Raw genomic sequence first — 15,602 nt, forward strand, 5'->3', positions numbered from 1 at the left:
TTACTGAATACAATAATGCAATGTGCAGATGTTTTTATTATCTTTGGATGTAAATGTGCAGGTGTTGATTTTTTTTATTGTCAGATACAAGTTCCTGCTGTCAAAACTCTTGTGGAGAAGTGTGGCAAAAACCTCAAGCAGCTCAATGTTGGTGGCAATAATCTTACAGGATTCAACAATGTATTGATAGCACTCAAGGTATAGTACAAATACACTTGTCTACACAACTTCATTATCAACACACCATATTTGACTGTTATAGTAACAGGACTAGTCAATTTGTAAACTGATTGACACCATATGATGTGCCTAATGCCGTGCTTACCCTTATAAATTTGTGCATGGTTACAGCATAAATACAGCATAATGATGTGATAAAGAGCAAAATATCACTAGTGAAATTAGGGCTGCCGCGATACGGCAGAAGCGTACCACGATATATTGCGATACACAACAACTGTATTGTGATATGTATTGCAATATTTTGACCTTAACATATGTGTTGTCTATTTTGTATATATTCCATAATAAAAAACACCCATTACATTATACAAACATACAGTGCTGTGTTATGTAGTTTTACATCGATTTGAACCATGTTGTTGAGTAACAAAAATGTTCAAATGTGTTCTTGTTTTAAAAAAATACGAGTCTGTTTGTGAAAACGATAGGCTAACTGTTTACAGACGATCGTAACCTAATAATGCAATAACTAAACATGATAGTGTCTGCAAATATTTACACTTTTGAACCTAAATGATGAACAAATTTACGTACAATTGTCCTGGCAAAATAAGCTTACGATCGTGATTAAACTTCAAAGGGCTGACCGGCTTGCAGTGTTGTTTTGACACGTGTAGGAAATCGAAAATGGCGGCGGACGATGAAGCCTGAAAAAGCTGGCAAAATCCCTGCAGCCATGTATTCACCGGGCCTTAAATGTGTTTAGAGAATTAGATATTCCGGTATTGTTGATTGATGGAGCGAATCAGCTTGATAATATTCAGAAACTAGCCTAATGTCATATTTGTTTATATTCAACGTCATGCAAATGTTTGAATCATTTGAACATTATACACGTTAGTTACAAACATTTGACCGACATCTGAATCGAATGAAAACGAAAGGGATACCCACATGGCTTCATATTAGCCTATCGGAAAGGAAAACAAATACAACTTGCTGGTTTTGTTTTAATGACAGGACGTTTTAATTATATCAAATTAATGAAATTATGATACTAAGAAAATATATCGTAAAAACCGGTACAGGTAAACTGTATCGCGGTACAATATTTTTTGGTGGTGTATTGCAATACCCCAATATACCGGTGAACCGCGGCAGCCCTAAGTGAAATATTCTTCAACAAGTATTGTATTTACATACTGTCTTTAATCTATTTTGGTGAACTGTACCGTTTTTTCCAGAAATGCCCAAATCTCCAGCTATTAGATGTATCCAATGTGAGATTTTCTTCTGATTTCATGGCATTTGATATAGAGAAATTTCAGCATGCCTGCCCCAAAATGAGAGTACTTCGACTGGCAAACTCTAAATTTAGGGCTCCAGAAGCATCAAAGAGAATACAGGTAAGTTATGTCATTTAATATGGTTTTTTTTTCCTTCAAGATAGATTGATTGTTTGGAATGATTTTAAAAATTTTAATTTGAATTTTTTTGTCTGAATTATTAAATACAAGGTATGTGAACAGCATAGCAGGAAGAATTTTAAGTGTGTTCTGTAAAATGTAAAGAATAATACTTGTTACAGAATGAGTCACCTGGCTTCCCCAGTGTTTTAGTGGTGTTCTGTGTAATAAAATGAATATTATATAATCACCAGTTACAGAATGAGTCACCTGGCTTCCCTGGTGTTTTAGTAGCGTTCTGTGTAATAAAACAAATATTATATAATTACCTGTTACAGAATGAGTCACCTGGCTTCCCCAGTGTTTTAGTGGTGTTCTGTGTAATAAAATGAATATTATATAACCACCTGTTACAGAATGAGTCACCTGGCTTCCCTGCCTTTAGTAGTGTACTGTGTAATGTAAGGAATATTACCTGTTACAGAATGAGTCACCTGGCTTCCTTGGCTTTAAGTAGTGTTCTGTAACAAGTAATAAAACGAATATTATATAATTACCTGTTACAGAATGAGTCACCTGGCTTCCCTGGCTTTAAGTAGTGTTCTGTGTAATGTAAGGAATATTACCTGTTACAGAATGAGTCACCTGGCTTCCCTGGCTTTTAGTAATGTTCTGTGTAATGAAACGAATATTATATAATTACCTGTTACAGAATGAGTCACCTGGCTTCCGTGGCATTTTAGTAGTGTTCTGTAACAGGTAATAAAACGAATATTATATAATTACCTGTTACAGAATGAGTCACCTGGCTTTCCTGGCTTTAAGTAGTGTTCTGTGTAATGTAAGGAATATTACCTGTTACAGAATGAGTCACCTGGCTTCCCTGGCTTTAAGTAGTGTTCTGTGTAATGTAAGGAATATTACCTGTTATATAATGAGTCACCTGGCTTCCCTGGCTTTAAGTAGTGTTCTGTGTAATGTAAGAATATTCCTGTTACAGAATGAGTCACCTGGCTTCCCTGGCTTTAAGTAGTGTTCTGTGTAATGTAAGGAATATTACCTGTTACAGAATGAGTCACCTGGCTTCCCTGGCTTTAAGTAGTGTTCTGTGTAATGTAAGGAATATTACCTGTTACAGAATGAGTCACCTGGCTTCCCTGGCTTTAAGTAGTGTTCTGTGTAATGTAAGGAATATTACCTGTTACAGAATGAGTCACCTGGCTTCCCTGGCTTTTAGTAATGTTCTGTGTAATGTAAGGAATATTACCTGTTACAGAATGAGTCACCTGGCTTCCCTGGCTTTTAGTAGTGTTCTGTGTAATGTAAGGAATATTACCTGTTACAGAATGAGTCACCTGGCTTCCCTGGCTTTAAGTAATGTTCTGTGTAATGTAAGGAATATTACCTGTTACAGAATGAGTCACCTGGCTTCCCTGGCTTTAAGTAGTGTTCTGTGTAATGTAAGGAATATTACCTGTTACAGAATGAGTCACCTGGCTTCCTTGGCTTTAAGTAGTGTTCTGTGTAATGTAAGGAATATTACCTGTTACAGAATGAGTCACCTGGCTTCCTTGGCTTTAAGTAGTGTTCTGTGTAATGTAAGGAATATTACCTGTTACAGAATGAGTCACCTGGCTTCCCTGGCTTTAAGTAGTGTTCTGTGTAATGTAAGGAATATTACCTGTTACAGAATGAGTCACCTGGCTTCCCTGGCTTTAAGTAGTGTTCTGTGTAATGTAAGGATTATTACCTGTTACAGAATGAGTCACCTGGCTTCCCTGGCTTTAAGTAGTGTTCTGTGTAATGTAAGGAATATTACCTGTTACAGAATGAGTCACCTGGCTTCCCTGCCTTTAAGTAGTGTTCTGTGTAATGTAAGGAATATTAATAATTACCTGTTACAGAATGAGTCACCTGGCTTCCCTGGCTTTAAGTAGTGTTCTGTGTAATGTAAGGAATATTACCTGTTACAGAATGAGTCACCTGGCTTCCTTGGCTTTAAGTAGTGTTCTGTGTAATGTAAGGAATATTACCTGTTACAGAATGAGTCACCTGGCTTCCTTGGCTTTAAGTAGTGTTCTGTGTAATGTAAGGAATATTACCTGTTACAGAATGAGTCACCTGACTTCCTTGGCTTTAAGTAGTGTTCTGTGTAATGTAAGGAATATTACCTGTTACAGAATGAGTCACCTGGCTTCCTTGGCTTTAAGTAGTGTTCTGTGTAATGTAAGGAATATCACCTGTTACAGAATGAGTCACCTGGCTTCCTTGGCTTTAAGTAGTGTTCTGTGTAATGTAAGGATTATTACCTGTTACAGAATGAGTCACCTGGCTTCCTGGCTTTAAGTAGTGTTCTGTGTAATGTAAGGAATATTACCTGTTACAGAATGAGTCACCTGGCTTCCCTGGCTTTTAGTAATGTTTCTGTGTAATGTAAGGAATATTACCTGTTACAGAATGAGTCACCTGGCTTCCCTGGCTTTTAGTAATGTTCTGTGTAATGTAAGGAATATTACCTGTTACAGAATGAGTCACATGGCTTCCCTGGCTTTAAGTAGTGTTCTGTGTAATGTAAGGAATATTACCTGTTACAGAATGAGTCACCTGGCTTCCCTGGCTTTTAGTAGTGTTCTGTGTAATGTAAGGAATATTACCTGTTACAGAATGAGTCACCTGGCTTCCCTGGCTTTAAGTAGTGTTCTGTGTAATGTAAGGAATATTACCTGTTACAGAATGAGTCACCTGGCTTCCCTGGCTTTAAGTAGTGTTCTGTGTAATGTAAGGAATATTACCTGTTACAGAATGAGTCACCTGGCTTCCCTGGCTTTTAGTAGTGTTCTGTGTAATGTAAGGAATATTACCTGTTACAGAATGAGTCACCTGGCTTCCTTGGCTTTAAGTAGTGTTCTGTGTAATGTAAGGAATATTACCTGTTACAGAATGAGTCACCTGGCTTCCCTGGCTTTAAGTAGTGTTCTGTGTAATGTAAGGAATATTACCTGTTACAGAATGAGTCACCTGGCTTCCTGGCTTTAAGTAGTGTTCTGTGTAATGTAAGGAATATTATTACCTGTTACAGAATGAGTCACCTGGCTTCCCTGGCTTTAAGTAGTGTTCTGTGTAATGTAAGGAATATTACCTGTTACAGAATGAGTCACCTGGCTTCCCTGGCTTTTAGTAGTGTTCTGTGTAATGTAAGGAATATTACCTGTTACAGAATGAGTCACCTGGCTTCCCTGGCTTTAAGTAGTGTTCTGTGTAATGTAAGGAATATTACCTGTTACAGAATGAGTCACCTGGCTTCCCTGGCTTTAAGTAGTGTTCTGTGTAATGTAAGGAATATTACCTGTTACAGAATGAGTCACCTGGCTTCCCTGGCTTTAAGTAGTGTTCTGTGTAATGTAAGGAATATTACCTGTTACAGAATGAGTCACCTGGCTTCCCTGGCTTTAAGTAGTGTTCTGTGTAATGTAAGGAATATTACCTGTTACAGAATGAGTCACCTGGCTTCCCTGGCTTTAAGTAGTGTTCTGTGTAATGTAAGGAATATTACCTGTTACAGAATGAGTCACCTGGCTTCCCTTGGCTTTTAAGTAGTGTTCTGTGTAATGTAAGGAATATACCTGTTACAGAATGAGTCACCTGGCTTCCCTGGCTTTAAGTAGTGTTCTGTGTAATGTAAGGGATATTACCTGTTACAGAATGAGTCACCTGGCTTCCCTGGCTTTTAGTAGTGTTCTGTGTAATGTAAGGAATATTACCTGTTACAGAATGAGTCACCTGGCTTCCCTGGCTTTTAGTAGTGTTCTGTGTAATGTAAGGAATATTACCTGTTACAGAATGAGTCACCTGGCTTCCCTGGCTTTTAGTAGTGTTCTGTGTAATGTAAGGAATATTACCTGTTACAGAATGAGTCACCTGGCTTCCCTGGCTTTTAGTAGTGTTCTGTGTAATGTAAGGAATATCACCTGTTACAGAATGAGTCACCTGGCTTCCCTGGCTTTTAGTAGTGTTCTGTGTAATGTAAGGAATATTACCTGTTACAGAAATGAGTCACCTGGCTTCCCTGGCTTTAAGTAGTGTTCTGTGTAATGTAAGGAATATCACCTGTTACAGAATGAGTCACATGGCTTCCCTGGCTTTTAGTAGTGTTCTGTGTAATGTAAGGAATATTACCTGTTACAGAATGAGTCACCTGGCTTCCCTGGCTTTAAGTAGTGTTCTGTGTAATGTAAGGAATATTACCTGTTACAGAATGAGTCACCTGGCTTCCCTGGCTTTTAGTAGTGTTCTGTGTAATGTAAGGAATATTACCTGTTACAGAATGAGTCACCTGGCTTCCTTGGCTTTAAGTAGTGTTCTGTGTAATGTAAGGAATATCACCTGTTACAGAATGAGTCACCTGGCTTCCTTGGCTTTAAGTAGTGTTCTGTGTAATGTAAGGAATATCACCTGTTACAGAATGAGTCACCTGGCTTCCTTGGCTTTAAGTAGTGTTCTGTGTAATGTAAGGAATATTACCTGTTACAGAATGAGTCACCTGGCTTCCTTGGCTTTAAGTAGTGTTCTGTGTAATGTAAGGAATATTACCTGTTACAGAATGAGTCACCTGGCTTCCCTGGCTTTTAAGTAGTGTTCTGTGTAATGTAAGGAAATATCACCTGTTACAGAATGAGTCACCTGGCTTCCCTGGCTTTTAAGTAGTGTTCTGTGTAATGTAAGGAATATCACCTGTTACAGAATGAGTCACCTGGCTTCCCTGGCTTTTAGTAGTGTTCTGTGTAATGTAAGGAATATTACCTGTTACAGAATGAGTCACCTGGCTTCCCTGGCTTTTAGTAGTGTTCTGTGTAATGTAAGGAATATTACCTGTTACAGAATGAGTCACCTGGCTTCCCTGGCTTTTAGTAGTGATTTCTGTGTAATGTAAGGAATATCACCTGTTACAGAATGAGTCACCTGGCTTCCCTGGCTTTTAGTAGTGTTCTGTGTAATGTAAGGAATATCACCTGTTACAGAATGAGTCACCTGGCTTCCCTGGCTTTTAGTAGTGTTCTGTGTAATGTAAGGAATATCACCTGTTACAGAATGAGTCACCTGGCTTCCCTGGCTTTTAGTAGTGTTCTGTGTAATGTAAGGAATATCACCTGTTACAGAATGAGTCACCTGGCTTCCCTGGCTTTAGTAGTGTTCTGTGTAATGTAAGGAATATCACCTGTTACAGAATGAGTCACCTGGCTTCCCTGCCTTTAGTAGTGTTCTGTGTAATGTAAGGAATATCACCTGTTACAGAATGAGTCACCTGGCTTCCCTGGCTTTTAGTAGTGTTCTGTGTAATGTAAGGAATATCACCTGTTACAGAATGAGTCACCTGGCTTCCCTGGCTTTAGTAGTGTTCTGTGTAATGTAAGGAATATAACCTGTTACAGAATGAGTCACCTGGCTTCCCTGGATTTAAGTAGTGTTCTGTGTAATGTAAGGAATATCACCTGTTACAGAATGAGTCACCTGGCTTCCCTGGCTTTAGTAGTGTTCTGTGTAATGTAAGGAATATTACCTGTTACAGAATGAGTCACCTGGCTTCCCTGGCTTTAAGTAGTGTTCTGTGTAATGTAAGGAATATAACCTGTTACAGAATGAGTCACCTGGCTTCCCTGGCTTTTAGTAGTGTTCTGTGTAATGTAAGGAATATCACCTGTTACAGAATGAGTCACCTGGCTTCCCTGGCTTTAGTAGTGTTCTGTGTAATGTAAGGAATATCACCTGTTACAGAATGAGTCACCTGGCTTCCCTGGCTTTTAGTAGTGTTCTGTGTAATGTAAGGAATATTACCTGTTACAGAATGAGTCACCTGGCTTCCCTGGCTTTTAGTAGTGTTCTGTGTAATGTAAGGAATATCACCTGTTACAGAATGAGTCACCTGGCTTCCCTGGCTTTTAGTAGTGTTCTGTGTAATGTAAGGAATATCACCTGTTACAGAATGAGTCACCTGGCTTCCCTGGCTTTAGTAGTGTTCTGTGTAATGTAAGGAATATCACCTGTTACAGAATGAGTCACCTGGCTTCCCTGGCTTTTAGTAGTGTTCTGTGTAATGTAAGGAATATCACCTGTTACAGAATGAGTCACCTGGCTTCCCTGGCTTTAGTAGTGTTCTGTGTAATGTAAGGAATATCACCTGTTACAGAATGAGTCACCTGGCTTCCCTGGCTTTAGTAGTGTTCTGTGTAATGTAAGGAATATCACCTGTTACAGAATGAGTCACCTGGCTTCCCTGGCTTTTAGTAGTGTTCTGTGTAATGTAAGGAATATTACCTGTTACAGAATGAGTCACCTGGCTTCCCTGGCTTTTAGTAGTGTTCTGTGTAATGTAAGGAATATAACCTGTTACAGAATGAGTCACCTGGCTTCCTTGGCTTTTAGTAGTGTTCTGTATAATGTAAGGAATATTACCTGTTACAGAATGAGTCACCTGGCTTCCCTGGCTTTAAGTAGTGTTCTGTGTAATGTAAGGAATATTACCTGTTACAGAATGAGTCACCTGGCTTCCCTGGCTTTTAGTAGTGTTCTGTGTAATGTAAGGAATATTACCTGTTACAGAATGAGTCACCTGGCTTCCCTGGCTTTAAGTAGTGTTCTGTGTAATGTAAGGAATATTACCTGTTACAGAATGAGTCACCTGGCTTCCCTGGCTTTTAGTAATGTTCTGTGTAATGTAAGGAATATTACCTGTTACAGAATGAGTCACCTGGCTTCCCTGGCTTTTAGTAGTGTTCTGTGTAATGTAAGGAATATTACCTGTTACAGAATGAGTCACCTGGCTTCCCTGGCTTTTAGTAGTGTTCTGTGTAATGTAAGGAATATTACCTGTTACAGAATGAGTCACCTGGCTTCCCTGGCTTTAAGTAGTGTTCTGTGTAATGTAAGGAATATTACCTGTTACAGAATGAGTCACCTGGCTTCCCTGGCTTTAAGTAGTGTTCTGTGTAATGTAAGGAATATTACCTGTTACAGAATGAGTCACCTGGCTTCCCTGGCTTTAAGTAGTGTTCTGTGTAATGTAAGGAATATTACCTGTTACAGAATGAGTCACCTGGCTTCCCTGGCTTTTAGTAATGTTCTGTGTAATGTAAGGAATATTACCTGTTACAGAATGAGTCACCTGGCTTCCCTGGCTTTTAAGTAGTGTTCTGTGTAATGTAAGGAATATTACCTGTTACAGAATGAGTCACCTGGCTTCCCTGGCTTTAAGTAGTGTTCTGTGTAATGTAAGGAATATTACCTGTTACAGAATGAGTCACCTGGCTTCCCTGGCTTTTAGTAGTGTTCTGTGTAATGTAAGGAATATTACCTGTTACAGAATGAGTCACCTGGCTTCCCTGGCTTTAAGTAGTGTTCTGTGTAATGTAAGGAATATTACCTGTTACAGAATGAGTCACCTGGCTTCCCTGGCTTTAAGTAGTGTTCTGTGTAATGTAAGAATATACTACTGTTACAGAATGAGTCACCTGGCTTCCCTGGCTTTAAGTAGTGTTCTGTGTAATGTAAGGAATATTACCTGTTACAGAATGAGTCACCTGGCTTCCCTGGCTTTTAGTAGTGTTCTGTGTAATGTAAGGAATATTACCTGTTACAGAATGAGTCACCTGGCTTCCCTGGCTTTAAGTAGTGTTCTGTGTAATGTAAGGAATATTACCTGTTACAGAATGAGTCACCTGGCTTCCTTGGCTTTAAGTAGTGTTCTGTGTAATGTAAGGAATATCACCTGTTACAGAATGAGTCACCTAGCTTCCTTGGCTTTAAGTAGTGTTCTGTGTAATGTAAGGATTATTACCTGTTACAGAATGAGTCACCTGGCTTCCCTGGCTTTTAGTAATGTTCTGTGTAATGTAAGGAATATTACCTGTTACAGAATGAGTCACCTGGCTTCCCTGGCTTTTAGTAGTGTTCTGTGTAATGTAAGGAATATATACCTGTTACAGAATGAGTCACCTGGCTTCCCTGGCTTTAGTAATGTTCTGTGTAATGTAAGGAATATCACCTGTTACAGAATGAGTCACATGGCTTCCCTGGCTTTAAGTAGTGTTCTGTGTAATGTAAGGAATATTACCTGTTACAGAATGAGTCACCTGGCTTCCCTGGCTTTAAGTAGTGTTCTGTGTAATGTAAGGAATATTACCTGTTACAGAATGAGTCACCTGGCTTCCTTGGCTTTAAGTAGTGTTCTGTGTAATGTAAGGAATATTACCTGTTACAGAATGAGTCACCTGGCTTCCCTGGCTTTTAGTAATGTTCTGTGTAATGTAAGGAATATTACCTGTTACAGAATGAGTCACCTGGCTTCCCTGGCTTTAGTAGTGTTCTGTGTAATGTAAGGAATATCACCTGTTACAGAATGAGTCACCTGGCTTCCCTGGCTTTAAGTAGTGTTCTGTGTAATGTAAGGAATATCACCTGTTACAGAATGAGTCACCTGGCTTCCCTGGCTTTTAGTAGTGTTCTGTGTAATGTAAGGAATATTACCTGTTACAGAATGAGTCACCTGGCTTCCCTGGCTTTTAGTAGTGTTCTGTGTAATGTAAGGAATATTACCTGTTACAGAATGAGTCACCTGGCTTCCCTGGCTTTTAGTAATGTTCTGTGTAATGTAAGGAATATTACCTGTTACAGAATGAGTCACCTGGCTTCCCTGGCTTTTAGTAGTGTTCTGTGTAATGTAAGGAATATCACCTGTTACAGAATGAGTCACCTGGCTTCCCTGGCTTTAGTAGTGTTCTGTGTAATGTAAGGAATATCACCTGTTACAGAATGAGTCACCTGGCTTCCCTGGCTTTTAGTAGTGTTCTGTGTAATGTAAGGAATATCACCTGTTACAGAATGAGTCACCTGGCTTCCCTGGCTTCCCTTTTAGTAGTGTTCTGTGTAATATAAGGAATATCACCTGTTACAGAATGAGTCACCTGGCTTCCCTGGCTTTTAGTAGTGTTCTGTGTAATGTAAGGAATATTACCTGTTACAGAATGAGTCACCTGGCTTCCCTGGCTTTTAGTAGTGTTCTGTGTAATGTAAGGAATATCACCTGTTACAGAATGAGTCACCTGGCTTCCCTGGCTTTTAGTAGTGTTCTGTGTAATGTAAGGAATATTACCTGTTACAGAATGAGTCACCTGGCTTCCCTGGCTTTAAGTAGTGTTCTGTGTAATGTAAGGAATATTACCTGTTACAGAATGAGTCACCTGGCTTCCCTGGCTTTAAGTAGTGTTCTGTGTAATGTAAGGAATATTACCTGTTACAGAATGAGTCACTGGCTTCCTTGGCTTTAAGTAGTGTTCTGTGTAATGTAAGGAATATTACCTGTTACAGAATGAGTCACCTGGCTTCCTTGGCTTTAAGTAGTGTTCTGTGTAATGTAAGGAATATTACCTGTTACAGAATGAGTCACCTGGCTTCCCTGGCTTTAAGTAGTGTTCTGTGTAATGTAAGGAATATTACCTGTTACAGAATGAGTCACCTGGCTTCCTTGGCTTTAAGTAGTGTTCTGTGTAATGTAAGGGATATTACCTGTTACAGAATGAGTCACCTGGCTTCCTTGGCTTTAAGTAGTGTTCTGTGTAATGTAAGGAATTTCACCTGTTACAGAATGAGTCACCTGGCTTCCCTGGCTTTAAGTAGTGTTCTGTGTAATGTAAGGAATATCACCTGTTACAGAATGAGTCACCTGGCTTCCCTGGCTTTAAGTAGTGTTCTGTGTAATGTAAGGAATATCACCTGTTACAGAATGAGTCACCTGGCTTCCCTGGCTTTAAGTAGTGTTCTGTGTAATGTAAGTAATATTACCTGTTACAGAATGAGTCACCTGGCTTCCCTGCCTTTTAGTAGTGTTCTGTGTAATGTAAGGAATATCACCTGTTACAGAATGAGTCACCTGGCTTCCCTGGCTTTAGTAGTGTTCTGTGTAATGTAAGGAATATCACCTGTTACAGAATGAGTCACCTGGCTTCCCTGCCTTTTAGTAGTGTTCTGTGTAATGTAAGGAATATCACCTGTTACAGAATGAGTCACCTGGCTTCCCTGGCTTTTAGTAGTGTTCTGTGTAATGTAAGGAATATCACCTGTTACAGAATGAGTCACCTGGCTTCCCTGGCTTTAAGTAGTGTTCTGTGTAATGTAAGGAATATTACCTGTTACAGAATGAGTCACCTGGCTTCCCTGGCTTTAAGTAGTGTTCTGTGTAATGTAAGGAATATCACCTGTTACAGAATGAGTCACCTGGCTTCCCTGGCTTTTAGTAGTGTTCTGTGTAATGTAAGGAATATCACCTGTTACAGAATGAGTCACCTGGCTTCCCTGGCTTTAAGTAGTGTTCTGTGTAATGTAAGGAATATAACCTGTTACAGAATGAGTCACCTGGCTTCCCTGGCTTTTAGTAGTGTTCTGTGTAATGTAAGGAATATTACCTGTTACAGAATGAGTCACCTGGCTTCCCTGGCTTTTAGTAGTGTTCTGTGTAATGTAAGGAATATCACCTGTTACAGAATGAGTCACCTGGCTTCCCTGGCTTTAAGTAGTGTTCTGTGTAATGTAAGGAATATCACCTGTTACAGAATGAGTCACCTGGCTTCCCTGGCTTTTAGTAGTGTTCTGTGTAATGTAAGGAATATCACCTGTTACAGAATGAGTCACCTGGCTTCCCTGGCTTTAAGTAGTGTTCTGTTAATGTAAGGAATATCACCTGTTACAGAATGAGTCACCTGGCTTCCCTGGCTTTAAGTAGTGTTCTGTGTAATGTAAGGAATATCACCTGTTACAGAATGAGTCACCTGGCTTCCCTGGCTTTAAGTAGTGTTCTGTGTAATGTAAGGAATATCACCTGTTACAGAATGAGTCACCTGGCTTCCCTGGCTTTAAGTAGTGTTCTGTGTAATGTAAGGAATATTACCTGTTACAGAATGAGTCACCTGGCTTCCCTGGCTTTAAGTAGTGTTCTGTGTAATGTAATGTAAGAATATACCTGTTACAGAATGAGTCACCTGGCTTCCCTGGCTTTAAGTAGTGTTCTGTGTAATGTAAGGAATATTACCTGTTACAGAATGAGTCACCTGGCTTCCCTGGCTTTAGTAGTGTTCTGTGTAATGTAAGAATATTACCTGTTACAGAATGAGTCACCTGGCTTCCCTGGCTTTAGTAGTGTTCTGTGTAATGTAAGGAATATTACCTGTTACAGAATGAGTCACCTGGCTTCCCTGGCTTTAAGTAGTGTTCTGTGTAATGTAAGGAATATTACCTGTTACAGAATGAGTCACCTGGCTTCCCTGGCTTTAAGTAGTGTTCTGTGTAATGTAAGGAATATCACCTGTTTCAGAATGAGTCACCTGGCTTCCCTGGCTCTGAGTAGTTTTCTGTGTAATGTAAGGAATATTACTTGTTACAGAATGAGTCGCCTGGCTTCCCTGAGTTGGAGGAGCTAAGCCTGGCTGTACACACAGCCAAAGTCGGAGCTGGACTTGCCATACATGACAACTTTTATCAAAGGTATGTACACTGTTCTATTTTGTTGGAAAGTGGCTGTTGCTGATTGGATGTCTATAATATATTGTTATTTTAGTTCATTACCCCCCCCCCCCCCCACCCCCCTCCCCTCGAAAATCCGTTAAAGACTGCTGCAGTCTTTGAATTAGAATAGTTCAAATGTGACTTCAGAGGTGAATGAATTACATATATAAATTCTACATAACAATGAATTGTCACTCAATTTTAGGACACCTGAGACAAAGTCTCAAGTGACCTATTCTGATCGCCATTGTCCGTCGTCGTGCATCGTCCGTCATATGGCGATAAACAATTTACTTTTTCAACTTCTTCTCCAAAACTACTGAACCAAAATTGTTGAAATTTTGTAGAAACCTTCCATAGCTAAAGGTCAACCAAATTTGTGAATTATATGGTCCCAGCCCCCCAGGGGACTGAGGGGTGGGGCCAAAAGGGGTCAAATAGGCTCTAAAACTTAAAAAATCTTCTCCTGAAATACCAAAAAATGATAGAATCAAATACTCTTCATATATTGAAAGGTCTTGAGGTCCATAACAAAAGTTGTGAATTATATGACCCTTGGGTCTTGCGTTCCCCCCTGGGGAGAGGGTCAAGTTTATTATAGTTTATATAGGGAAAAGACATTTTTGAGCATTATTTGGTCATTTGTAATAAGAAATAAGTCAAAAGTGGTCAGAATTATCAGTATGAGATGGCCATTGAATCCTATTAGCAATTTTTCTTCGACTGACCCCCAGGGGCCTGAGGGGTGAGGCCAACAGGGGTCAAATAGGCTAAAACCTCAAAAATCTTCTTCTGAAATTCCAGAAATGGCAGAATCAAATACTCTTCATAGATTGAAGGGGCTGGGTTAGAATATTATAAGCCTGAGAAAGCATTTTAACATATCCATATTGGTCCTGGCCAACCCCCAGGGGCCAGAGGGGTGGAGCCAAAAGGGGTCAAATTGGCTGTCGACCCCCAGGGGCCAGAGGGTGGGGCCAAAAGGGGTCAAATTGGCTAACTTTTCTTTCTTCAGAATTCACAGATTCGTCTTAAGGCCCTTTACAAAATGTGTGAATTTCATGGCCCTGGGATCTCAGATTTTCCCCTGTAGAGGGAGTCAAATTTACTATAGTTTATATAGGAAAACACATTTATGAACATTATTTGCTTAGTTTTAATAGGAAATGAGTCAAACTGGGTTGGAATTATTAGCCTGAAATTGAATTTTAACACCATATCCATTTTGGTCCTGGCTGTCCCACAGGGACCAGAGGGGGTGGGGGTAGGGGGGGGGACAAAATGGGTCAAAATGGCTAAAATTTCAAAAATCTTCTTAAGAATTCACAGGTTTGATGGAACCAAATAATCTTCATAGATTAAAAAGTGAAATTTATAAAATCGCTGACACTGACAGACTTCTAGTTTGGTTTTGTTGTTTAACATTGGCAAAGTAAATTGGAATTTAAAGCATAAGGTTTGGTAACATAATACAATAACTATCAAAAAGAAAAACAAAAAAGAAAATTCCTAATACAAAGGTTCAACTTTAAAGTTAATTCTAATTGGTAAATACTTTTTACAGATTTAAACCAACTTTGTCATGCTCTTTATGTATCAGCACTCAGGTGAGCGTCAAGGCCTCTTGAGCCTCTTGTATTATAATGACTACTAAAAATCTCTTTAATGATACATGTATTTATTTCATTTATGAATAGCTAATTTCTCGTATTTTTCACCTAGTATTATGATGCTTTTCTATAAATGTGAATTTCATTGTGATGAAATATTGCTCCACAGAATTTTGAAGTCCTCCCTTGGTCTGCGGCTGTTGGACCTGAGGGGACTGAGCCAGATCACCACTCTAGGACTGGCATCCCTCCCTGTGACTGACCTTGAGTCACTCTATCTGTCAATGACCTCTCTGGCCTCACGCAACAATAATGTGGATGTTGTTCTCCACAAGGTATGTACATTCCACAGCTTTTTCTCACTTAATTGGAATGTAGCTTTTTGCCTTATCGTGTGATGAAAGTTGGTAAAATTGAAAAGAAAATCTCAAGGAGTGTACTGTATTTGTAAAGGACCTTGGCTACAATTTGAAATGATTTATATCCATTTACAGCTCCTAAAAGGTACTAGAAAAAGTCCTGCATTCAAACGTTACTTTTCACAGAGAAATCTTTCCAGGTCAGAGTCATTTTTGAGGTGTATATAATGTGATAAATGAAGATTATTGACATGATTTATGTTGTAGTGGCGTCACAGTTTGAAAGTAGTGGACCTGTCCTGGAACACCTTCCAGGATAATGTACTGGACGCAGCGTTCGAGGTGTATGTAGGTCTCCCCACCACTACGAAACACAAACTACGCTGGATCAACTTCGCTGGCACTGCAGTGACATTAACCACTGTCAAGTAAGTTCAACATTGGTGTTCTTTCGTTTTGTCATCTATAAGACTGTTGAAACATTGGTGTTCTTT

The 15,602-nt window shown here is 39.5% G+C and overlaps 1 protein-coding gene across 1 annotated transcript in view; it reads left to right on the forward strand.

Moving 5' to 3' along the window:
• Positions 1-15,602, forward strand: part of LOC138320673 (F-box/LRR-repeat protein 6-like) — a 21,579-nt gene continuing 5,977 nt past the window's right edge. Inside the window, exons 1-5 of the mRNA XM_069263821.1 lie at positions 1-198; positions 1,428-1,589; positions 13,018-13,118; positions 14,919-15,084; positions 15,376-15,536. Coding sequence (XP_069119922.1) covers positions 16-198; positions 1,428-1,589; positions 13,018-13,118; positions 14,919-15,084; positions 15,376-15,536 — 773 coding nt within the window. The 5' untranslated portion in view covers positions 1-15. The remainder of the gene's footprint in view (positions 199-1,427; positions 1,590-13,017; positions 13,119-14,918; positions 15,085-15,375; positions 15,537-15,602) is intronic.

The sequence above is a fragment of the Argopecten irradians genome, chromosome 4, assembly GCF_041381155.1.
Source record: "Argopecten irradians isolate NY chromosome 4, Ai_NY, whole genome shotgun sequence".
Classification (NCBI taxonomy): Eukaryota; Metazoa; Mollusca; class Bivalvia; order Pectinida; family Pectinidae; genus Argopecten; species Argopecten irradians.